The sequence below is a fragment of the Halichoerus grypus genome, chromosome 6, assembly GCF_964656455.1.
Source record: "Halichoerus grypus chromosome 6, mHalGry1.hap1.1, whole genome shotgun sequence".
NCBI classification, from domain to species: domain Eukaryota; kingdom Metazoa; phylum Chordata; class Mammalia; order Carnivora; family Phocidae; genus Halichoerus; species Halichoerus grypus.
The window spans coordinates 117,265,869-117,290,976 of NC_135717.1; the positions used below are offsets into that span (position 1 = coordinate 117,265,869).

A 25,108-nucleotide genomic window follows, 5' to 3' on the forward strand; every position below is an offset into this window, starting at 1 on the left:
CCACCTTTTTTTTTCCTGAATCCCTATGGTTTGTGTTGGGATCTGTGAAGCTGTACTTTACTCCTTTTCTCTCCTCTGCATACACCGTGAGACAATCACTGAATCTCATTTTAGCCCTACTGTTATTACTTAGGGCTTTAGGAATGTCATCACCCCTTGACATCAATAGCCTATGAGTTAATGTAGAATGTAGACTATAAATCCATAGAAGGAGAATATCCCTATTATAGTATAGTAGAAAAGGCACCAGAATTGGTTTCAAGCTCGAACTCTGCCACTTCCTGTGACCTTGAGCAAGTTCATGTACCCTTTTGGAGCCTTATCCTACTTATTTGTAAAATGGGAATAAATGCTACATTTGAAAATGCTGAGTACATTAATGTGCTGTTAGTCTTCAACAAATGTAACTTTTTAACATATTACAAATTGCCCCGTATACCTCACAGGCTTGTGATGGCTATGTGAAGATGACCCCAGATGAAGCCCAAGATAAAACTATTCTAAGAACAGTGACTAACACTAGCTTTGGGGCAGAGACAACTCTTCAGACAAGCCTCCTTATTCACTTCAGGTCTTACGTCTCATAACCAAGAGCGATTGTCAGATACACTATAAATTCACTGCAGCCTTTTCACAAGAGCTGAGGTGGTGGGCTTCCTCATTATGTAGTAGGCAAGGGTTGCATTATTAGTCCTGTGATCCCCAGTCACTCATAGATGACTTACTAGACAGAACCTCCTTGTTGAAGTTTGTCTGAGACACTGAGAAATGACACAGGAATAGGCTAAATACTGTCAGGGGCAGAGAAGTAGTGCAAATGAGTAAGCTTAATATTTCTTAGCTACCACTGGGGTAGGATCACAGAGGGACCTGCCCTGTTCATCTGGCAGACAAATGCTTACCCAAAAGCATTCAAAGTTGTTTCAAATTTAGCACAGGCCAAACAAAATTAGTTTACCAGTTGGCAACTTGTGAGCTAAAACATACTCTATAATCAGAGCATCACGCAAATGCTTTGATGTGTTCCTGGTTCTGCCAAACACCCAGCTTGGTGTCTTAACCTTGCATGAAACGTGTACTATGTATTATATAGGATGGTTTGGTAATGACAATGTGGGCCCTGGAGTTAAGCTATTCAAGTTGAAACGCCAATTGCCTATTTACCAGCGATGTGATGTGGGGAAGTTACTTTTTGGCCTTTCAATCGCCTCATCTATAGAGAGGCTGATCCCCTTGTTATAACAAGTAAATGAGGTCATAGGAGTGCTCAGACCAGGACTAGCACATAGTAGTCAGTGTTAGCCGTTTTTAACACTCATAAACTAAGGTGCCAAGAGAAGCTGATACATTTAGATTCATTGGTCCTATCCAATAAAGAAGCATTCCAGAGGGCGGAGCTAAAAGAAATGTCTCAAATCAGGATCTTCAAATTGTTACATCTTATTTTAGTTCTGAAATTAAACCCAGATTAAGAAGGGAGAGCTAAATGAGGGAGGACAACACCGAGAAGGGAATTCTCATATTACTTCTGTCCTGTTACAGTATTTGGCTCCTGTAAGACACAACAGAGAAAGGGAAAATGAAGTTCTAGTGACAACCTTGGGATAAATGAAGTGCTGACTTTCCTGTCATTTGTATGGTGACAGGGCCTGTAGTTTACTATGCCTGAGCTTTGTTTTATTACATGGTGACAATATTTCCATTTATATCAGTTCTGCCAAAATGCTTTCAATTTTTAAGCTAAGCAATTTTGGTTTTTCTTTTCAAATACTCATACTTTTTATTGGCAGCACATACGGAATATAAAAGCATACTTCAGTGGTGAAACAAGACTACAGATAGAAAAATGTTCAGCTTAGAGCAAAGAAAGGCAGAATAACAATTTTTTCCGAGTTTAAATATGGCAATGATGTGACCTTTAGCAACAGCAAAACTATTTGACTAAGTGGGTAAACTGGTATTAGTGTTTGGGGTCTGCAGTTCATCAAGTCTTCTCGGGACTAAACCTATTTACACCTCCATCCTTTTAAAAGAATCACTAACAATGTGGGCTTAAAATGTCATCTAGGTGGTGGCTGATGCTGCAGTATTTTGGAAATATTTTCTTTTCTTTTTAAGATTTTATTTTTATTAGTTATTTGTCAGAGAGAGCGCGCAAGTGCAAGTATGAGGAGCGGCAGGCTCCCTGCTGAGCAAGGAGCCCGATGCTGGGCTTGGTCTCAGGACCTTTGGATCATGACCTGAGCCGAAGGCAGACACTTAACCGACTGAGCCACCCAGGCATCCCCGGAAGTATTTTCAAGGTTAAAAAAATACCCAGGAAACCAAACAGGAAAAGGAAAAATTTTTAATTACAAACCAAGTTTACATACTGTTAAATGGGCACAAACAGCTCAGTTGTAACCACTTGTAATACCACTAGTAGGACCTCACAGGAGCCAAACTACAGCTCTTCCCCATCCATTAACTCGCAGTGTGCTGTAACAGCACAATTACTTCATGTCACATTTATGGAGAACAAGGACCACTTTACATAAAGTACAACTGTATACCCTTAACATTCGGCACAAACACCACATGCTGGCACTGGGAGACTTCACAGCATTGTTTATTGCACCCAGAGTACTGGTTGAAGTGTACTTTCGTTCTGACAGGATCAAATGGAATACAGTATAGGAGTATTTTTAACACTGTCAAACACCACACATATAAAATACCATTTAACTGGGAAGAAATTTTCCATCATCTTAAGTCATAAGCAAAACTTTTAAAAGAAAATAAGCAGCTTTACCTGAACTTCTAAATATTGTGAATCTGAGACTGACTGGACCTACCCAGACTCAGGGCAAAGGTTGTTAAGTGTTATTGTACTGTCTTTACAAAAAATTTTTCTTGTCAATTTTGCCTTCACCTAGTCCAGCCAGATGAGAGATGAAGATGTCAGTCCCTAGTATCTTCAGAGTGCCCTTATGACCAGTTTGGGGAATTATGACATGGAGAGGGGCAGATGTGAGGACAAACAGTGAGGGAAATTTATCTTTCATGATCCTGTGCTATATTACTTGAGGGGCTAAGATAAGGTATGGTCAGTGATACACAGCAGTTTATCCTTAATGCCTTTTGAAAGACAATCCATCCAATCTGTACTCTTGACTGTGTGCAAAATATCAGCAATAATGCATTTAGGGGCTCAGATGAATAGAGAATGTCAATCAACTGGGACTCTAGAAGGAAAGCCCCCAAAATGAGAAGTCCTTCAATGCCATTGCCATTACTGTTCTCATCAAGTCAATGGCTATAACAGACTTGATTATTTATCTCCACCAGACAAATGTGATTTGACTGGATATAATCACATAATCTCAGGCTCCACATGTAAAAATGTCGCAGTGGCTGAAGAGCAGCAGCTTCATGCTGAAGGGACCCATGTCCTCTGACTCCAGAGCTCCACCATCTGGTCTCAAAGTTTTTCCCTCTGAGGGAATGGCTGAAGAGAGGTAGCCCAATGCAACCTTGCTGAGAGAACTTTTCAATCACAGTGGTTCCTACTGACTTGCTGAGAGAGAGAAAGAGCTTTGCAACGGTTAGGTCCACAGCTCCTGAGATTGCCTTGCAAGTTGTCTTGGGCATGCTTCGGAAAACCATGACAATTCTGGTAGGAGGTGTCTTTTAGGAATAAAACAGATGGCTCTTCTTTCCTTTAAAGTCTCTTCTCATTCCAAAATCTCATGTCAGTTCATAAATGCTACCATCTTTTTCTATAACCAACCTCCTGAATGAGGAAGGTGAAGGTTTTACAACTCTATGTGCTCAAGAGTAAATATCATCAGGAAAGCTCTGTACTAACATGAAAGTTAAGAAAATCAGGACTCAAAAGAAAATCCTGATAAGCTTTCGATCTCAGGAAAATCTGCTCAGTGATTTTCCAAGGTGATTAATAACCACCACCTACATGTCAGCTTTGCTATTTGTTTAGCACCGGCTTTATCCTTTCTCATCCCTCTTAACTTCCACCAAAAAATTTAAAGTGGAAATAAGTTAAAAGAATCCTGAACCTGAAAGAGGGAGATGTTTCATAATTTTATATTTAATATGGATGAAACCAGTTTCGTTGAGATTTTATTTTTTTATAATCAAAATAACTAACAGGGTATGCGTAGGAAGAAAAGTTTTTCTCAGCCTTTTATCTTTTTATAAACAAAACCTGCATACCCATCCTGTAATTTATCTTATGAGAACTTTATTATATTTCTCAAATATGTTTTTTTTTTTTTTTTTAACACATAGCCTGGTTAAGAAGCATGCATATAGGATTATCTCTCAAAAGGATAAAACAAGCTGGCCCTTGGGCAGCTACTTACGAGTTTGTGTTGGAATGATAGCAGCAGATGTCAGCTTTTCAAAGATCCTATCTAATCTAGTTCCCAGGTTAGAAGGTCAGGAAGAAAAAAAAAATTCCATCTTTCAAACATATATTGAAACAAAGTCTTCCCCAACAAAGAGTTGAGTCTTAAATGCAGCCTGTGCAACAGCACATACTTTCGGCTATGTTCACACAGTAAACCACAGAAACACACTGGCTCTGATGGCTATACTTGTGGAAGACAGCCAGACCGATCCAGTATTTACTTAGTATAGCCACCAGTGGCTTCTCCGGTCAGCAGGACTTTAGAGATGCTTACCGTGTGCCCACAGTCCAGGAAGGACATGCCCAATGCAATCAAACATTGCCAACCCTGAAAGATAAAGTATGGTCATCATTCACCAACCTCTCTGCAGATCCCTCTTCCCATCATGACGGCTCACACTGCACTGCTCAGATGCAAACTGCTCTCTTCCCTTTTTTTTTTAAGATTTCTTTCTTTCTTTGTCAAAGAGAGAGAGAGAGAGAGGAAGGGGGTAGAGAGAGAGCGAGAGAGCACGAACAGGGCGACAGGCAGGGAGAGGGAGAAGTAGGCTCCCTACTGAGCAAGGAGCCTGATGCAGGACTCAATCCCAGGACCCTGGGATCATGACCTGAGCCAAAGGCAGACACTCAACTGACTGAGCCACCCAGGTGCCCCCCTGCTCTCTTCCTTGAACATCTATCTAGCTCTGCTCATCTCCTACCACCCAGGTTGCACAAGTCATTCTCCCAACCCCATACCCCCTTCAAGACATCCTGGAATCTGCCTTCCTCAACAAAGTTTCTTCATACTATTTTCAGTATCGAGTTGCCAGTTCCTGCTGCTTTGTGTTTGTCGTTCGTTTCTTTTGCCAACTGGGAGTTCCCTGAAGACCATTTTTCTTCAGTCCTACCCCATTCCTCTCATGATGTAGGCAGAGGTGGAGGTAATGACCGACAGACCAATACAACTGGGATAGTATCCCAAACTGCTCTATGAAATACGTGTTTTGGGGCTTAACAGCAGTAACCGACCCTGGATCAGTCCTCAGCCTAAAAATGGGCCTTCAACAACCTTGACAGTCTCAGGGTGACTGAGGACAACTCAGTCTCTTCATAGCTAATTTGTAGGAAGGAAGGATTCCCTTAACTTCTATAGTGAATTTTTAAAATAATTCCTGTCAAGGACATGTTCAGTTACTTGGGTTTCCTTGGAGTAAATCCCTAGAATATAGGTTCAGCATAACCCTAGAGTGCTCAAGGTTTACTGGGGAAGAAAGAAGAAAAAATAAATAAATCCAGGACATAATTTTTCAATAGTCACTAAAGTGATTTTCTCAATCTACTGGCATGGGGACTAGGTAAGAGCTAAAAAGATCAGCAGGTCTCCAGCCTCCATCCTTAACCATTCTCTGCAGCATGTATGGTATAAATTCTGCTGTCCCTAACCCTGCACACATGCATTTTTTCAGAGAAATCTGTACAGAACAGGGAGGAGCATTTGTTGTTTTTGTTGCTAGAACTATTTTCCATTACTATAAGTAATGTTACAGAAGATTTGGAAAATAAACAAAAGAATATATCCATCAAGGAAACATCCTAACACAACTACTATCACCATTTTTTACATAATTTACCCGATTTAAAAAAAAAAAAATTATTATCTTGGAATACATTATTCTGCATTCATTTTCTGTGTAGCTATGATTTTATAACCATCATTTTTAAATAACTCTAGAGTAATTCAATGAGAGAATATCACTATTCTTTCTTCAGTAGACAGCTATTAAAATCTTGTGCCACTCCCTACTTTTCTATACTGTTCTTTTAATTCCTCAAACACACTAGACTCTCTTATCAGGAATTTTTTTTAAGTTATTTATTTATTTATTTGAGAGGGAGCGAGCACAAGCATGAGCGGGCAGAGGGAGAGGGAGAAGCAGACTCCCCACTGAGCAGGGAGCCTGAAATGAGGCTTAATCCCAGAACCCTGAGATCATGACCTGAGCCAAAGGCAGATGCCTAACTGACTGAGCCACCCAGGTGCCCCTCTTATCAGGAATTATTAAGAATGGAAACCAGGGAGCCTGGGTGGCTCAGTTGGTTAAGCGACTGCCTTCGGCTCAGGTCATGATCCTGGAGTCCCTGGATCAAGTCCCGCATCGGGCTCCCTGCTCGGCAGGGAGCCTGCTTCTCCCTATGACCCTCACCCCCTCATGTGCTCTCTCTCTCTCTCTCATTCTCTCTGTCTCAAATAAATAAATAAAATCTTTAAAAAAAAAAAAAAGAATGGAAACCAGACAGAAGTGACATGACAGCTCTTAAGTATCAAAATAAATCTTATGGGTTAAAAATACCGTTTAACCACAGGTGATTTAATTTCATGTAAACTGTCTCATTAACCTGGAGATAGGATTGCTATGTGCTTTAAAAAAAAAAGATTGCTATGTGCTCTTTTGGGTCCTTTCATTTTGGTGTTAATAAGCCCCATCACTACCATCTCTGATACCTACACCTCTGCCCCTCCTGAATTGACTTACCAGGTAAAACACAAAGCTCAGATAAGCCACACTGACCACAGCAGCTACTACATACAGTGCCACATGCCCGAGTTCCTGGACATAAACCAGGACAAAGTACATGTTGATGGAACAGACGATAAGGACCAATATCCCGCCTGCAATCCTCCAGCCTCTGTAAAAGAATCATCAGTCACTGGTGGAACAATCCAACCCATTCAAAAGCAGAAAAGGACACTGTCCGGTGGGGTAGACAGGACAGGAGTAAGAGGCATCTCAAAATGAACTGAAAATTGTTCTATGTCCCAAGTAAGACACCAATAGGGAGAAAGAGGGGGGAAAATACTCTCAGATAATCCTTAATATTTAACTCCCTAGAAATGCAACAAGTCCTGAGTACCTAGAGATGCAACAAACAATTTCAAAAACCCCATACCCTTTCAAGATGTATATAAAAGGTATTTGTTTATGGTTTTCTCATTAAGATCATTTAACATGGAATTAAGGTGCTTAACACTTCAGTGACTGAAGCTGAAGAATTAAAGCCCTAAGAGCGGAACTTTCTCCTGCTAGAAATGAAAAACGTGTGTGCCTTCTTTACCACATTCACAGTCTTTGTTCTCTGAGCCAAAGACTGAGGGGCAGCTCCAGCATTCACCTCTCAAAACATGTGGTTCCCCTACATGACTCATTTTCTGACTGGCCTATTCAATGAAGACATGCTTCCCCCACATATTTTTGGGGAACTGAGAGAAGTACACTCACATTCCATTGGCAAAGTCATTCATAACTGGCCGCAAGCTCGTAAACGTGAGGATGGGTATCAGAGCAAAGGGAAGCTGGAAAAGAAAGAATGAGGATCAGATGGGGCTACTGGAAATCCTTGTATTATCCCCAAGAGCAGCACTGTTAGCACAAGGGAAACACACATCCTGCCTCATCCACCCCATGAGAAATTATTCCTATCATCCCAAGATGCTCACGCCTTATGCTGAAACCTGTAGAGCCATCATTAACTTAGCATTGATTCTGATCCTGTGTCTTTATAAACATTCATATCTGCCTTGCCTTTTTAACCTCAATAGGACCTAGCAGTGTCCTATGTTATTTAATGTTTGCTTGGATTAAAAACAGTAATTTTATACTCTATATGTAATTATAGCAGATAATTCCCATTCAACGGGCTTTTATTTTATTTAAAGATTTTATTTATTTATTTGATAGACAGCGAGAGAGGGACACAAGCAGGGGGAATGGGAGAGGGAGAAGCAGGCTTCCCGCCAAGCAGGGAGCCTGATGTGGGGCTCGATCCCAGGACCCGGGGGATCATGACCTGAGCCGAAGGCAGACGCTTAATGACTGAGCCACCCAGGTGCCCCAGGCTTTTTTTTTTTTTTAAGATTTTTTTTTCTTTTAAGATATTATTTATTTGAGAGACCACTAGAGAGAGAGAGAAAGAACACAAGCAGGGGTAGCAGCAGGCAGAGGGAGGAGGCTCCCCACTGAGCAAGGAGCCTGACGCAGGGCTCGATACCAGGACCCTGGGATCACAAACCGAGCCGAGCCAGATGCTTAACCAACTGAGCCACCCAAGCGCCCCTTTTTTAAAAGATGTCATTTATTTATTGGACAGAGAGATAGAGAGAGAGCACAAGCAGGGGAGCTGCAGGCAGAGGCAAAGGGAGAAGCAGGCTCCCCACTAAGCAGGAAGCCCGATGCGGGGCTCAACACAGGGCTCCATCCCAGGACCCTGGGATCATGACCTGAGCTGAAGGCAGATGCTTAACCGACTGAGCCACCCAGGCGCCCCTCAACACGCTTTTATAAACCAAACCATTTCTAAAAGCTTTTTCGATACCAGGGATTCCATACATTTACTGCAGACTGAGACTGTGCCTCTTTTTTCCTCTGAATTTTCCCCAGCACCCAGCACTACAGGCTTGGTACCTACAGGCAATACATAATGCTGCCTGATTAAAAGGGATGGGAGTGGGTGCCTGGTTGGCTCAGTCGTTAAGCGTCTGCCTTCGGCTCAGGTCATGATCCCAGGGTCCTGGGATCGAGTCCCGCATCGGATTCCCTGCTCGGCAGGAAGCCTGCTTCTCCCTCTCCCACTCCCCCTGCTTGTGTTCCCTCTCTCGCTGTCTCTCTCTCTGTTGAAAAATAAATAAAATCTTTAAAAATAAAATAAAATAAAATAAAAAATAAATGGGATGGGAGTTTCCCCAGCTCCCTCCTCACCTGTAAGCTCTGCAGAACATTCAGGAAGTCATTCATCCCTGTTAGATGCTCTACATCCTGGAAGATAGCAACAAGCAGAGTAGGGATGATGGCAATAGAGCGGGTGAAAATCACTCGGGCAAAGCGTGACCATTTTAGGTTCAGGAATCCCTGGAAGAAAACACAGAAGCAGGATGAATGCCTAGAACAGGAAACAAAGAAAGGTTTGGGGAGGTTCAGGAAGACCCTAGAAACATGGGATTAAGAAGTAACAAAAGGGCAGAGAAAGGGGAACCCTCCTACACTGTTGGTGGGAATGCAAGCTGGTACAGCCACTTTGGAAAACAGTATGGAGATTCCTCAAAAAGTTGAAAATAGAGCTACCATATGATCCAGCAATTGCACTACTGGGTATTTACCCCAAAGATACAAAAGTAGGGATCCGAAAGGGTACGTGTACCCCGATGTTTATAGCAGCAATGTCCACAATAGCCAAACTGTGGAAAGAGCCAAGATGTCCATCGACAGATGAATGGATAAAGAAGATGTGATATATATATACAATGGAATATTATGCAGCCATCAAAAGGAATGAGATCTTGCCATTTGCAACGACGTGGATGGAACTGGAGGGTATTATGCTGAGTGAAATAAGTCAAACAGAGAAAGACATGTATCATATGACCTCACTGATATGAGGAATTCTTAATCTCAGGAAACAAACTGAGGGTTGCTGGAGTGGGGGGTGGGGTGGGAGGGATGGGGTGACTGGGTGATGGACACTGGGGAGGGTAAGTGCTCTGGTAAGCGCTGTGAATTGTGCAAGACTGTTGAATCTCAGATCTGTACCTCTGAAACAAATAATGCAATATATGTTAAGAAAGAAAAAAAGAAGAAGAAGAATGTAGCAGGAGGGGAAGAATGAAGGGGGGGAAATCGGAGGTGGAGAAGAACCATGAGAGACGATGGACTCTGAAAAACAAACTGAGGGTTCTAGAGGGGAGGGGGGTGGGAGGATGGGTTAGCCTGGTGATGGGTATTGGGGAGGGCACGTTCTGCATGGAGCACTGGGTGATATGCACAAACAATGAATCATGGAACACTATATCTAAAACTAATGATGTAATGTATGGGAATTAACATAACAATAAAAAAATAAAAAAAAAGAAGAAGAAGAAGTAACAAAAGGGCAATCAACGTTTTCTTCCTCTAATCTATACCAGTCAAAACAGCACACACCTCCATGACAAACTGGCCAGAATAAGTTCCTGTCATGGTGGAGCTCTGTCCTGCAGCCAGGATCCCCACTGCCCAGATGTAGAGTGCAGCCGGCCCAAAGTAACATCCCAGTACAACACCCTGGGAGAAGCAAGAGAGAAAGATGTTTGTGTCAATGATCTGCTTAGACAATGATCAAAACAGAATTTCTCTGCAACATTTCTCCCTCTTCTTTTACTATGTACCAACCTACACCAAGTACTGTGCTGGGCGCTACTCCCCAGAAGCTAGACTCAGGACCTGACCTCATTTTAGAGGCCTTCAACCTAAATTTTGCTGGATATTCCTTCATTCCTCTGCTTAGTCTTTTCTCCAAGTTCCTAAAGCCTTCATCCTCAACTTATATCTTAAATATGTTAAAAAAAAAAAAAAAGTAAGTAAGTCTACACAACATTTCCCAAATTATATTACTTAACACACTATTCTGGAAGGTAGTAACAGGAGTGAAGAGAAAGGTCAAATACATTCGGGAAATACTACATAAATTATGTATTCTACTCTTGGGAGGTTCATAACATAACCAGCATAAAAAGGACTGAGAGATCCCAATGAAGAGTACTTTACTAGGAGTACTTTCTTTAGTCTCCCCCAATTAACATCCTATAAAACAATATAATATCAACATAACTCTGGGAATACAGTTCTTCTTTCAGCTGATCCTCTATTCCCTCTCATGTAATCCAGAAATGCTTGTCTGGCATCTAGACCTCTGAAATAAATGACACTCCAGAGAAGATAGGTTCAGCTCTGAAGTGAACCCACAGGAAAGATCAGACACTATGCCAAGAATACTGATTCAGGAGTAGTGATCACAAATCTGAAAAGGCTTACCCCTTTGTAGATGTCCACAGTCAGTGTCGAGTTATCGTCAGGAAAAAGGTGAGTGTGGGGACTACTGTTATTTCTACAGACTGCAACCTGGAACGCAAAGCAGTTTAGGGGCAACTTTTATTTTTGAGGCAAGGACCAGACCAGAAGAGTTCTCCTGCAGATCACAAACTACAGGTTACATTCAAGTTATCTAGGAGACACAGGCTGAAGGTAAGACACTGGATACAGGTTGTAACGGGAGCAGGGACTGGCAGCAAAAGCACTTGTGGTCTTCTTCCATAATCCTTCTATACCCTCATGCCATCAAAAACATTTACTGAGTTAAGAGTGTACATGGTAATATGTGATTGCTGGCTGGCTTTAAGTGATGGCAGGAAGAAAGGGCCCTTAAGAAATATGAGAGGACTCCTTAGTCAAAGCAGAACGAGGAGTCAGAGGTCCTATAGATAGGCAATCAGGAATCAAGATGATAGAGAATTCAAAATGCAAAAGAGTATATCTTAGCCAGTTTCTGCTTTCTGTTTGTTGACTCCTCCCTACCTGTCCTCACCTCCAAATGGCAGGACTGGCAAGCAGGCTGGCGGTTGATAAACAGGAAACAGAGGGATGACAAAGAGCCAAAGAGACATGAAGCCACAAACACAACAGCGTAAGGCAACCTTTATTCTGAGGCAAACTCCCTTCTGAGCCAATAGCTGGGAAACATGGATCTAGGCTTGGTCTGCCCCCAGACCCTAGACTCCAACTAGTGCAGTGATGAGGGGGCAGCCCTGAGGCTGGAGATCTGTTTTCCCTGAGCTCCAAGTCACTGTTATTTTGCCTACCCCATTCCGGCCTTCACTACCCTCACATTCACTACCACTCATGACCCTGGCTTACTCACCACCTGGTCGTTGGTTTTTTCAAAAAATGCTTCGGCAAAGACTGAGACAACAAAGACGTTGATGATGAAGGAAACAAAGAGTGCAATGCAGGATTCAATGAAAAAGTACTTATTAGCTTCTCGAACTTCCTGCTTATTGGCTCGGTTTACCTGTCTGGACTAGAGAGATAAACACCAGTAGTCATTTTTTGATTAGTTAGAACAAGATTCCTAGTAACATTTCATGAGTTTGGAGTTAGCTGAAAGATTTAGAGGGCAAACAACGGACCATAAGAAATGTGAGAAAACTTACTTACATCCCAGTTCATTAAGTGAGTAAGGACTTCATGACCCTCTGACAACACTGCACGTTCCCCAAACAGGAAATGATGACTATGTACTACTGAGCTCTCAGTTATTGTGGCTAGAAGAACCACTGACATACAAAAACAACCTGATTTTCAGTCCTAACAACCTTAATTATAAAGGTCTCTGAAATCTTCCAGGAAACTACTGTATAAGACTGACTGATTAAACCTTGGTTGGGCTCTTTACTCCTCATCTCCTCAAGGTCACTCAGTCTTTTGGGATTTAAACACAAGAGATCTGGTGTACTTTTGGACCTATTATGAAGAATTTTAGTCCCAGTTTCTCCGTGGGGTCACTTATTTCTGGCCACCTTTGCGACAAAAACAGAGTCTGAGTGTGTAAAATTTATAAACATCCAACCGTGGAAAAACCTTTCACTCCTTTAGGGCTCTAATGCTTTTAAACTAGTGTCCCCTGCAACTAAAGGAAACATGAACTATCTGGATGACACGGATATAAGGGCCATGCTCACCTTGACTAAGGCAGAATGCAAGTACATATTGTGTGGCATGATGACTGCTCCCACGATGCCCACAGCCTGCTCGACCTGTGGGGTGTGACAGCCTGAACAGGATGGCAGGAACATGCCCTTGAGTACCTGGCTCTGGTTGGGTTTCACTGTAACATACTACACACCAACATAACAGCTATTAGAATGTGAGACCAGGGGTGTAACATAGTACTAGGAAACACTCAGCATCCATTGCTCCTTACAACACTCTCTTCAACAACCACCTAGAATAATGAGGAACGTAGAACCATCAGAAAACCAAGCAGTATGAGGGACTTGCTTCCAGGTCTGAGAATTCAGGACTGGGATATCCAAATATTTTACATCATATTTTAGATATACAAAGTAGATGTGTGGAGAATGTCATTTATATTCTAAAGAATTAGATGGCTGCTAAGGGCCTCATTGATATTAGCTTCACAACAACTCCTATGAGACAGACCCAAGAATATAGTCAATTCTTGGGGCGCCTGGGTGGCTCAGTCGTTAAGAGTCTGCCTTCGGCTCAGGTCATGATCCCAGGGTCCTGGGATCGAGCCCCGCATCAGGCTCCCTGCTCCGCGGGAAGCCTGCTTCTCCCTCTCCCACTCCCCTGCTTGTGTTCCCTCTCTCGCTGTCTCTGTCAAATAAATAAATAAAATCTTAAAAAAAAAAAAAAAAGAATATAGTCAATTCTTGATTATCCATACTTATGCCTCTATTCACCTATGTTTATCTAAAAATCACTTATGTTTGCCACTAATGTATGCTGAGACTCATTCATAAATACTTCTCATACATACTTTTTCCTGGTTCAGCATTTCTCTTGGAAGCCTTAGACTAATCTATTGCATAATCTACTGACAGATTAGATGTGCTTTTTTTTTTTTTTTTAAGATTTTATTTCTTTTAGAAATGGAGAGACAGAGAGCGTGAGCAGGGGGAGGGGCACAGGAAGAGAGAGAATCAGATCCCTGAGATCATGACCTGAGCCAAAATCAAGAGTCAGACGCTTAACCAACTGAGCCACCCAGGCGCCCCAGATTACATGTACTTTTAAAAGTTTAGCAGGCCAGGGCGCCTGGGTGGCTCAGTTGTTAAGCGTCTGCCTTCAGCTCAGGTCATGATCCCAGGGTCCTGGGATCGAGCCCCACATCAGGCCCCTGCTCAGCGGGAAGCCTGCTTCTCCCTCTCCCACTCCCCCTGCTTGTGTTCCTGCTCTAGCTATCTCTTTGTCAAATAAATAAATAAAATCTTAAAAAAAAAAAATAAGTTTAGCCAGGCCAATGAGCAAAAATGAGTTTATAACAACTGGACATAGAAAGCTACTATTACTGCATATAATGGTACTGATTCCTAGGAGTATCTGGGTTGGGGCACAAACCACGAATCATCCACTATATCCTTTATAGTTCATTAACTGTCACAATACAGAGAAAATTCAAGCTGCAGTTGGTATAAGCCAGGATAAGCAAAACCAGAACTCCTCCAAGTTAACAGCCAGGAATAACCCTGCAGCTCCCTCCCGAACCCTCTCCGAGGCTGCTCGTTGTGGGGCTAACCAACTTGGAACCAAGGAGGCTAGTCTACAAAGTCCTAAAAAATCTGTTATTTTTGACCTAGGAGACCCAGCAGGCTTTCCTAGAGACTAGTCTCTATAGATCATATTTCTTCAAAACTGGCCTAGGCTGACTTGGCTTTTTGTTAACGCATGTGATACAATTAAACCATCTTAGCATTATACAGTCTTAAAAGAAAAGGCAAAAAAAATCTTTTTTGGTTATAAAAAGTAATGTAAATAGCCTGCAACACTTGCCTCATATCCAAATGTGAGGGCCATAATGGTGATGAGAAAGCCAAAAAATGCTTCTAGCTTCCGTAAGCCTACAGGGGAAAATGCAACAGTGAGCTCACAGAAGGCAGACTTCTCCATCAGCCTCATGATGGAAAGTAGCTCGTTTGACTGACCCTTCCATTCCCACTCTCCTTACCATATTTGTCCAAAAAGAGAAATACGAAGGTATCTGCAATGGTGATGAGAACTCCACCCCATAGAGGAACCCTAGGTCAGAGAGAAGAAATGGAGATTAACAGGAAGAAAAGAAACGTTCAAAACACTTTCTTTCCAACAGCTTTCCGGATACACAACACTTGGAAAAGCAAGGACTCGCGGGAGAGGGGACAGTGGCAGGAAGTCAGGCCTTGGGTAGTTTAGGATCACAGCACCAACTGAATGAACTACATTCATTCAAACACTGACTGTCTACTAAGTCAGACATTTAGGATACAAAGCTGAAAAGTATGGGTCTTACCCCTCAAGGAGCTCACTGTCTAGTGGGATAAACTGATATACAAATAAATAATTGTAACACACAAGGTCACACACTGTATAATAGAGGGATGCATAACCCGACATGAGAACATAGAACATATAGAGCCTACAGCTGCTAGGAGAGAAGGTGGCTCCAGAAAGGTTCCACAGAAAAAATAATACTTAAATTGAATCTTGAAAACTGAAAATTAGTTTGGTTTTTGTTTTTACATTTGCTTTGAAATCTAGCAAAATATTACTTTCTGGAGGAAAACCCCCTCACCTTCCTACAGACAGGAGATTGATGGCAATGGCTGAGCCAATAACTTCTTGCATATCTGAGCCAATGATAGCCAACTCCACCATCAGCCATAGGATAATTCGTGGGACCTAAATACCAAACAGCAGAAAGACATGGTTCTAATTAATCATTTCTAAGAACTTTCCCTATAGTTTGGAATTCACATTTGGCACTGACCCATCAACAGTCCTCCATAAGGCTTCGGTCTAGAGATGAAGAACCAGAACTGAGCTCCACCTAGCCCATCATTGCACTGTGGCCCCCACCTGGAGAAAGCAAGGGTGCTTCTGTGTGGTGGTGCCTATGAGCCAAGGTCAGGACAACAGCTAATCCTAATTTTTTTCTCTTACCTTCCACTCAATAGAGGAACGGGAATTTCCAATCATTAATTTCCACTTAATTTCCTGCCTAAAAACAATCCAAAAGTTTTAGGGGAAAATGAGGGTGCTAACATGGTCAAAGTATTGTTCAGGAGAGAACAGAAAATGACCATAGAAGAAAACATCCTGACCGTGGCCGAAGAGACAAAACAAAAATGAAGAGGCTGGAGTCAACTTTAATGTAATGACAATATATAAGCAAGTGAAAAAGGACAAATATGTAAAGGGACTCAGGGCAAACTGGTTGAAATTGAGTTGCATATAACAAAATAGAAACCTAATCTGGTCAAAGAATCCAGCTGAAAGACAAGTTTAGTTAATACTGGCTCACAGAGGCCAAGAAAAAAAAAAAAAACACCTTCCAGGTATCTACTACACAAAAAAATTGTTACAAAAAAACAACTGTTAAGATACATGAAGAGAAACTACAAGAAATTATAAATTACTAAGGTTTTTTAAAGAAGCATATAAGGGGGGAAAAAGCAGATAAGCACAGTTTTTCACAGCCAGGAAAGGAGATTAAACATTTAGGTCAAACCAGAGGCAAATCATTATCTTATCTAAAGGTGAAGCTAGGTTAAAACTATCTTCCAGTCCATTCCTGCCTTAGATACCAGGAAAGGCCCAAAATGTCCAGAAAAAAGCTGTGGAAGACAATGTAACCTCCAGGGTCAGGGCAAATTGAAAAATAATTATTAACAAATCCAAAGATCCTGCCACAGAGAGTTTGCAGTAAAAGAGAAAACCTTATTTTTCAAATTGATGACAAAGTCAAACAAAAAAAGTATGTATAATAGGAATATGGATGTATGAATGAAAGAGCACTCCCACCCCTCCATGGGCTGGGCACTGCTAGATGTCAGAAGGCAGAATGAATGGTAAATATTTACTCAAACTGAATTTTTCTAAGGAAGCTTTCTGGCAAAAAGTGAATCTCAAGTTAAATTCTGAAGTAGTACAGAAATATGGGTTGGCAGCAAGAAGGGCTATGGAGTTTCCCCTGGAACTCATCCGCAGGGCCCTGACCACCAAGTCCTCCACTATTTCAGTATACCACGAGGCCAGCACCTTCCACCAAACACACAGGTTCCTCTGAGATGAGTGACAAACAGGCTCACCTTGGGATATTGACGGTGACACACTTCAGCAAGATGCAACCCCGTGACCACTCCCAGTCTGGCTGCAAGGCGCTGGAGCAGAAGCCCCACGATGGTGGCCAACAGAAGAATCCAGAGCAACTAGAGAAGAACAAAATCCCATCATAACATTTACTACACAACTGGAGTGTTTTCGTTTGGTTGTTTGGTAATGTGAATGAGAAATACTACATTCAGGAACAAGCCCAGGTCAGGAATCCAATAACCTGAGTTCTGTTTCAGGTTCTACACATAACCTGTTAGGTCACCTCAGACCTTTCTGAGCCTTAGTTTCTCCCTTGTTCAAGGAAAACTATGTGGAATGGATAAAATAAAATAAATGTTAAAGCTAACTACGTGTATAAAATAAATTTTAAAAACCAGATGGCAAAGTACTTTTCACCTAAGTGTCACTACCAATGAAGTGTCTGCACATAACCGCCAAGGCTGATGATATCCAACAGGCAGAGCAGGGGGAAGGATGTGAGGGTGTACTGTGTGTTTTTAAAAGGGACAGGGGTAGGACTAGATGTTCACCTTAAATCCAGCCACTGCTCCAGACTGCAAATCAGATTCGATGTTTCCTGGATCCAAGTAGGCAATGCTCATAAGAAAACCGGGTCCCGTGAAAGCCCAGAGTTTACGAAAGCTAAAACAAGAATACTATACAAGAGAGGAAGAGATTAAACTAATTATCACCTCCAAACTACTGATCTAATTTATGTTATTTTTTTTTTAAGATTTTATTTATTTATTTGACACAGAGAGAGGAAGGGGAGAGAGCAAGCACAAGCAGGGGGAGTGGCAGGCAGAGGGAGAAGCAGGCTCCCGCCGAGCAAGGAGCCCGATGCGGGGCTCGATCCCAGGACTCTGGGATCATGACCTGAGCTGATGGCAGCTGCTTAACTGACTGAGCCACCCAGGTGCCTCCTATCTGTTATTTTATCACATATAAAGCAACAATATCAGCTTCACAAGAACAAAGGATTTAGGATGTTGAATATTGGGTGTGTCCAAGTTCAATGTCCATCTTACCCACTTTTTTTTTTTTAAGATTTTATTTATTTATTTGTCAGAGAGAAAGCACAGCAGGGGGAGCAGCAGGCAGAGTGAGAGGGAGAAGCAGGCTCGCTGAGCAGGAAGCCCGATGTGGGGCTCGATCCCAGGACCCTGGGATCATGACCTGAGCCAAAGGCAGACGCTTAACTGAATGAGCCACCCAGGCACTCCCATCTTACCCACTTCTTATCAATAAACTGGCCACTTCTCTGTCCAAATAGGAACCATTCCCTTACCTGCTCTTTCCATCAATCAGCCTCTCATTCTAAAACCTAAGTAACAGTATCAGTACCCTTGTGCCCAATCACTACCCAAAAGGGTCAAAAGCCATGGTAAAAAAAAGAACATGAAATTCATACTTACTAGATCAAAAAATAATCACTAGTACAATGTGGCAACTGTTTTCAAGGCCCTCATTTTCCTGAACAGTTACTGTAAACAGTTACTCTGATTACAAAAGTCTTCAGAGACTGCTTGCCAAAATTAGATCTGAGGCTGTTGATCTTGAGTTGTCCAGCAGACTTTTCACTCCTAAGTCTTCCCTAAATAATGTTTTCCTCCAAGGATTTGTCACTAACCTCCTCCTCAGGAATGGTGATCTTCTCATCAAAGTAGGTGGTAAAGGGCTCCTGTGAGTGCTCAGTGGACTGGGGGAGAGATGAGGTACTATAGGCAGGGTTGAGGGTACCAAGACTGGGAGAGTCCCCATGGTCTCCAGAAACATCATCTAAATTAACAGGTTTGTGAAGAAATTAAAAAAAAACAAAATATACCAACAACTTGTCCTTAGTAACGTTTAAATTAAATCTTTTTAATACCTAAATGCACAAGACCAACCTGGCTCTACTCGATTTATTTCTAATATTTTATTTTCATCTATATTTTTAATAAATTAATTCTTAACTAGGCAGTATATTCACATGGATGGAAATTCAGGAAATAAAAAAAGCGTATGGTAAAAAAGCTCCCTCTCACCCCTCCTCCCCAGCCACTTTGCTCTAGATCAGTTTTAACGTTCATCTCACAATGGTTTTCCTACTTTCACACTTCTATATACCCAGTTGGCAATTTTTAGAACCATTTCATTTTCTTTTAAAAACACTGATGCCTAGGGCTCAAAATATAACATTCCCCGACTAGCCACGGTGGTAACCTAAAATCCTAACTTTTCGAAGAACAGAACTAAGTCCGTCTAGTGGGTTACTACCTTCCTCCGCCCCCACCCCCATCCATTATTTGGTAGGACTTAGCCAAAGAATCGTCCTTGGACATTATATCTCTGTCAGGCTTCTCAAAAAATGTGGAAGTTGACAAATCCTGCCATGGTTAGGCTAAAATCTGAAGCTGCAGGGAAACCACCAAACAGGAACCCTTTGCCTCCTGACTAAGGCCTGCAATGAAGAGCTTCGGGTCACGGGGTGTGGGCACCCTTGTGACAGGAGGGCTCATCTTAGACTGCTTATCAGTGTTTCCGAGTCCTGCATTTTGCAGGTAATCTTAAATGCTGGGAAGGGGAGGGTCTGAGAGAAAAGGGCTAATCTGCCAGAAGGATACAAAGCCCAGTTTGGTAGCCATCAAACGGCAATTTCAAAACACAGAGCTCTAATGTCAGGGTTTCCAAGAAATCCTTGCAACACCCAACTAGAAAAACAAAAGCTTTCTTTCTATAGGAACTGTGAAATGGCCCTGAATTGATGAGGAAATTTAAAGAAAAGGAATGAAAATTCTAAAGGGGAAATTTAGAATTAGAAACAATTAGTCAGAACACTCCAGAAGCTCTAATGGAATACAAAGTTTAATGCGCTTGCTCGGTATTTTACTGCTCCTTAATATAAGTATCTGCAGTGCTGTGAAAAGCCAAAGCATTCTAAAGGTTTTTATGCCAGGCCTGTGATGAATACTTGCCCTTGCAAGCATTACTGCTACAGAAACCAAACTTGCAGCTAATCTCGGCTCATCTCAGAATCGGAAATAAGATATGAGACAGATATTTATGATTATCATTTACAGCCTAAATTACTAGGTGGTGACTGGATTGGATCTGATTGGAGCAGGTCTCTATGATGATACTGTTAGCTAGGGAAGAGGATTTAAGGACAATTTTGGTTGTAATAGATGACAAGAAGGAAAATACGGTCAATTTCTATTACTGATTTAAACCTAATTCCTAGTAAAAATCAGACAATAACACAGCTGTAAATTACCATCTGGCATCTTCTGTTCAGGACCCAACACCATGGTGGATGCCTGAGTGTCCAAATCCTTAGAATAGGATTCTGGAAAGGAGAAAAGGGAGACAGGAATCAGCAAGAATAAACTAACAAGTTCAGAACCAGCATTTTGTTACTCTATACAACTGACCCCATACTAGATGAAAAGAATAATTCTTCTACTAAATTAAAGAACCTTGAAAATAATTACAGTTTTCAGAGTATGATTAAGAGATATTTAATAAAAATTAAAAAGTCTTAATCACTTTTTGCTAGCAAGACTTTAAAACCAAACTGAAGCAAAAGATATTTCAGGGAAGTAGGCAAATACTTTTTAATAAGCATCCACAAAGAGGCTGCTAAGCAATCCCCCAGTCTCTGCCTTTGCTTCCAGATTAACTCAAATATTTTTTTTTTTAAGATTTTATTTATTTATTTGACAGAGAGAGACACAGCGAGAGAGGGAACACAAGCAGGGCGAGTGGGAGAGGGAGAAGCAGGCTTCCCGCTGAGCAGGGAGCCCGATGCAGGGCTTTATCCCAGGACCCTGGGACCACGACCCGAGCCGAAGGCAGATGCTTAACGACTGAGCCACCCAGGTGCCCCAAAACCAGATGGATTTCCCCCAACTTTCACAAGTTTTTAAGGACAAAGATCTATGACTCTTTTTGATCTAAAAAACAATTTAAACTCACGATTCAATTTTCTGGAAAGGGGGGGAGAATAGCACCTCATCACCATACTAGTCATGGAGAGCCATTATTTCCCAGCCTCCTATTTCCCTGAGGATAGAGAGACTTCCCCTATAACGTTTCTCATTCCCCAACCCTTCAACAACCAAAAGAAACTCATCACCATGGCTCTCCCTTCCTGGGCACTCAGGGAGAGATGAGGCACCAGGAGGACTAGGCATAGTCTGCAGGATGCCAGCACTTCTCTCCATCACGCAAGGGAGTTAACGATGAGGGGTTGTCCCAGAGGTCTAGCGCCCTGATAGGTTAAGTTTAACTGGGGAGGAGGAGGGGGATGATCGTAAGCCCATTTGGCCACAGATCTATGGAATATTCTCCAGTCAACCCCACCAATAAGGCTGACTTTTTTTACATTTCAATCTACTAATTAAGAAATCTATTTCTCAGTTGATTTCAAATTTAGAAGGAGAAAGACGAGGTAATATTTGTTAGCCCCAACCCCTACTTAAATCCCACTAAGAACGATCCTACTGAAAAGGTTATAAAGCCTCTCCTTAGTTATCTTTTACTGAAAAGTCTTTCTCTCTTCTCCCATGTTCCTATCTGAACATTCTTCTACTTTCTTTTCGTAGATAATCTACCAATATATTCTGTACCTGTTTTAAAGAATTCGGAATTCAGAGCTGAAGGGTTCTAGGTTTCATCCATCTTCCCAGATGTAAAACATACCACCACTTGCTAATTTGGAAAACATAATCTTTTACCTCTATAATCACCAATATCAAGTATTTTGTTACAGTGGACAACTAGCCATGTCCCTCCTATCAGGTTTTAAGCCACTAGATGGCTAACACCAGCCAGTAGATGCCAGTAATAATGACTACATTAAAACCCTCTTTAGCACCTTATCTGAATGGGATTTACATATCTGACCACTGAGACTAGCCCTAGACACTTGGATTCCAATCACAGCTCAGCCCCTTGGCCCCACCCAGAGCTTTTATCCTTTTATTTTACATATAATTCTAAGAAGCCAGGTTATAAGGTTATCCTAACCCATAATAAATTAGACACCACAAATCAGCTCTGGGACTTTAACTCTTACAGGAAAAGGTCTTGGACCACTTAATATGAGGCAAAGAGCCCTTCTTTATACTTTGATCAACTCTGAGAACATTATTATCGTTGTTGTTAAAAATAATGTTATTAATATTTTATTATTATTAATTATATTATTATTAAGAATAACTCAAGTTGGGGCGCCTGGGTGGCTCAGTCGTTAAGCGTCTGCCTTTGGCTCAGGTCATGATCCTAGGGTCCTGGGATTGAGCCCCACATCAGGCTCCCTGGTCGGCGGGAAGCCTGCTTCTCCCTCTCCCACTCCCCCTGCTTGTGTTCCCTCTCTTGCTGTGTCTCTCTGTCAAATAAATAAATATTAAAAAAAAAAAAAAAAAGAATAACTCAGTTTTCTTCTAATGTGGCCCTACTCACCAAGAACTGACTAAATTAGATTACTTTTGCAGTGATGATTGATATCCTGTGTAAGTCACAGAAGTGTTTAATGCATCTGAGGCAATTTCCTACCCAAAATAAGCTTTTTTTTTTTTTTTTAAAGATTTTATTTATTTATTCATGAGAGACAGAGAGAGAGAGAGAGAGGCAGAGGGAGAAGCAGGCTCCCAAGGAGCAGGGAGCCCGATGCGGGACTCGATCCCAGGACCCTGAGATCATGACCTGAGCCGAAGGCAGACGCTTAACCATCTGAGCCACCCAGGCGCCCCCCAAAATAAGCTTTTAACAATTGAGATAGTAGTGTGTTTTCCCCTGAGCCTGTAGTCCATAAAGGTGATAGTTAGGGGCGCCTGGGTGGCTCAGTCGGTTAAGCTCGGCCTTCGGCTCAGGTCATGATCTCCAGGTCCTGGGATGGAGTCCCACATCGCATCACGCTCCCTGCTCAGTGGGGAGTCTGCTTCTCCCTCTGCCTCCCCCCACTTGTGTTCATGCTCTCGCTCTCTCTCAAATAAATAAAATCTTTTTTTAAAAAAAAAGGTTATAGGGCGCCTGGGTGGCTCAGTCGGTTGGGCATCTGCCTTCGGCTCGGGTCGTGATCCCGGAGTCCTGGGATCGAGTCCCGCGTCAGGCTCCCTGTTCGGCGGGAGGCCTGCTTCTCCTTCTCCCTCTCCCACTCCCCCTGCTTGTGTTCCCTCTCTCGCTGTGTCTCTCTCTGTCAAATAAATCAATAAAATCTTTAAAAAAAATAAAATAAAAAATAAAAAATAAAAAAAGGTTATAGTTAAATAATTTTAGGCAGAAATATTTCATGATAAAATTTTAAACAATTATTTTTAGTATCCTAAGGGATTATTTCTATATTAGTTACATACAGAGCTAATAAATACAAGAAGTCTGGTCTTCTCTGAAATCTCAGGAATGTATTATTCCAAGAAAGAAAAAACGATTCTAGATTCCAACTTTCTCATCAAAACTTTTAGTCAGCAAACTATAAGCTCTATTGCTTCCAGTGCCTACAGAACATAATTAGGGCAGGAAACAGAGTGGGTCAGTTATACCTGGTGAGCTGCACAGTATTTAATCTCCTTGAAAACTTAAGACCCATACAGAAGCAGTTAATATTAAAACAGTTTTGCTCTCTAGGACCATACCACCAGGTTGTTTCAGTCATTTAACTACATTAATGAAAAGATCAAGTTGAAATACAAGCAACCAGAATCAATCCAGCAATACTTTGATAATTATAATATAGGTTTTATATTCTAGTTCACCCTCAACCATAAAGTGTCACCTTCTTCCAAATCCAGTAAGTTTCCTCCTGTCAAAGAGCAGTCAACAACAGAAAAAATGGCACTCTTGGTTAAATGTAATATAACTATTTTATCCCATTCCTTATCAAAAGTTGTTAAGAATGGGGGTGCCTGGGTGGCTCAGCCGGTTAAGTGTCCGACTCAGGGTCGTAAGATTAAGCCCCACGTCACCCAGTGCGGAGCCTCCTTAAGATTCTCTCTCTCCCTCTGCTCTTCCTTCCCCCCCCCAAAAAAAGGTTGTAAGAATGTTTTACAAGTGTGGTGCCTGGCTGGCTCAGTCAATTGAGCCCGTGACTCTTGATTTCAGGGTCAGGAGTCCAAGCCCCACACTGGGCGTAGAGATTACTTAAAAAAAAAAAAAAGTTTTACAAGATAAAAAGACTAATAAAATTACACTTTTTGTCTAAAATGCCAGAAGTGCACATACCCTTTGACCCAGCAATTCTAAGAATGGATCTTAAAGAAATACTCACACAAGGAAGTATGTGCAAGGAAGTTTCCCGTAACATTGTTTGTGGTATCAAAAGACTAAAAACAACCTATATATTAGTCGAGGACTGGTTAAATAAACTATGTACATTTACAGGATGGAATGCCATGCAGCTATTTTAATAAAGCAAATCTAAATGTACTGATAGGAAACAACAAGATATGTTTTCAAGTAAAAAACCCACTATATAGAATGGTGTGCAATCATTTATGTCAAGAAAAAAAGAGAGATAATACACACTTGTACACGTATGGACTACCCCCCGGGGACATGCCAAAAACTGCTAATGCTGTCCCCAAGATGAAGGAGTGGGGGAGCACAAACGAGGTCAGATGAAGGGAAGACCTCTCACTGAATATAGATTGTATACCATTTTGCACTTAAAAAATTTTTTTGTCATGTACTTGTATTATTTATTTTTTAAAAATATAAAGGTCATATGGATTCACTCAGCTTCTGAACAAACACTTTCAGGATGTGTAGTTCAACTCTGTCTGACAAAACTTCTGTTGTGGATAATCAGAGATCTCTACCTATCCAGCTGGCAGGCACACACTGTCATAAGCTTAACTTACTACTACTTTGTCTTAGTGCCCAAACAGCCATGCTCTGAAATTATGAACTAGGAGTTTCACTTGAATGCAAAAAATTAGAGGCCACGTCGTCAGGAAAGAGTTTCCTGACTCCTTAATTTGGGTATCCCCCCAAACACATACTAGCTTTAATCGATTCTGAACATCTAATTAACATGAAT

At 41.6% G+C, this 25,108-nt stretch overlaps 1 protein-coding gene across 4 annotated transcripts in view; it reads right to left on the reverse strand.

Moving 5' to 3' along the window:
* The window catches only part of SLC11A2 (solute carrier family 11 member 2), a 37,207-nt gene that overhangs the window by 2,479 nt on the left and 9,620 nt on the right, over window positions 1–25,108 (reverse strand). For 2 of the 4 annotated variants that reach the window (XM_036098908.2, XM_078075972.1), the window contains exons 2-16: window positions 20,345–20,416; window positions 18,719–18,867; window positions 17,619–17,744; window positions 17,064–17,183; window positions 15,548–15,654; window positions 14,945–15,015; window positions 14,770–14,837; window positions 12,936–13,091; window positions 12,116–12,274; window positions 11,233–11,319; window positions 10,363–10,482; window positions 9,145–9,294; window positions 7,669–7,742; window positions 6,925–7,078; window positions 4,683–4,736 (exon numbers count right to left, since the gene is read on the reverse strand). In XM_036098908.2, the coding sequence (XP_035954801.2) occupies window positions 4,683–4,736; window positions 6,925–7,078; window positions 7,669–7,742; window positions 9,145–9,294; window positions 10,363–10,482; window positions 11,233–11,319; window positions 12,116–12,274; window positions 12,936–13,091; window positions 14,770–14,837; window positions 14,945–15,015; window positions 15,548–15,654; window positions 17,064–17,183; window positions 17,619–17,744; window positions 18,719–18,867; window positions 20,345–20,416 (1,667 nt within the window). Of the gene's footprint in view, window positions 1–4,682; window positions 4,737–6,924; window positions 7,079–7,668; window positions 7,743–9,144; window positions 9,295–10,362; window positions 10,483–11,232; window positions 11,320–12,115; window positions 12,275–12,935; window positions 13,092–14,769; window positions 14,838–14,944; window positions 15,016–15,547; window positions 15,655–17,063; window positions 17,184–17,618; window positions 17,745–18,718; window positions 18,868–20,344; window positions 20,417–24,337; window positions 24,401–25,108 lie in introns of those variants that run through there. The other 2 variants (XM_036098910.2, XM_078075973.1) reach the window with 2 other exon arrangements.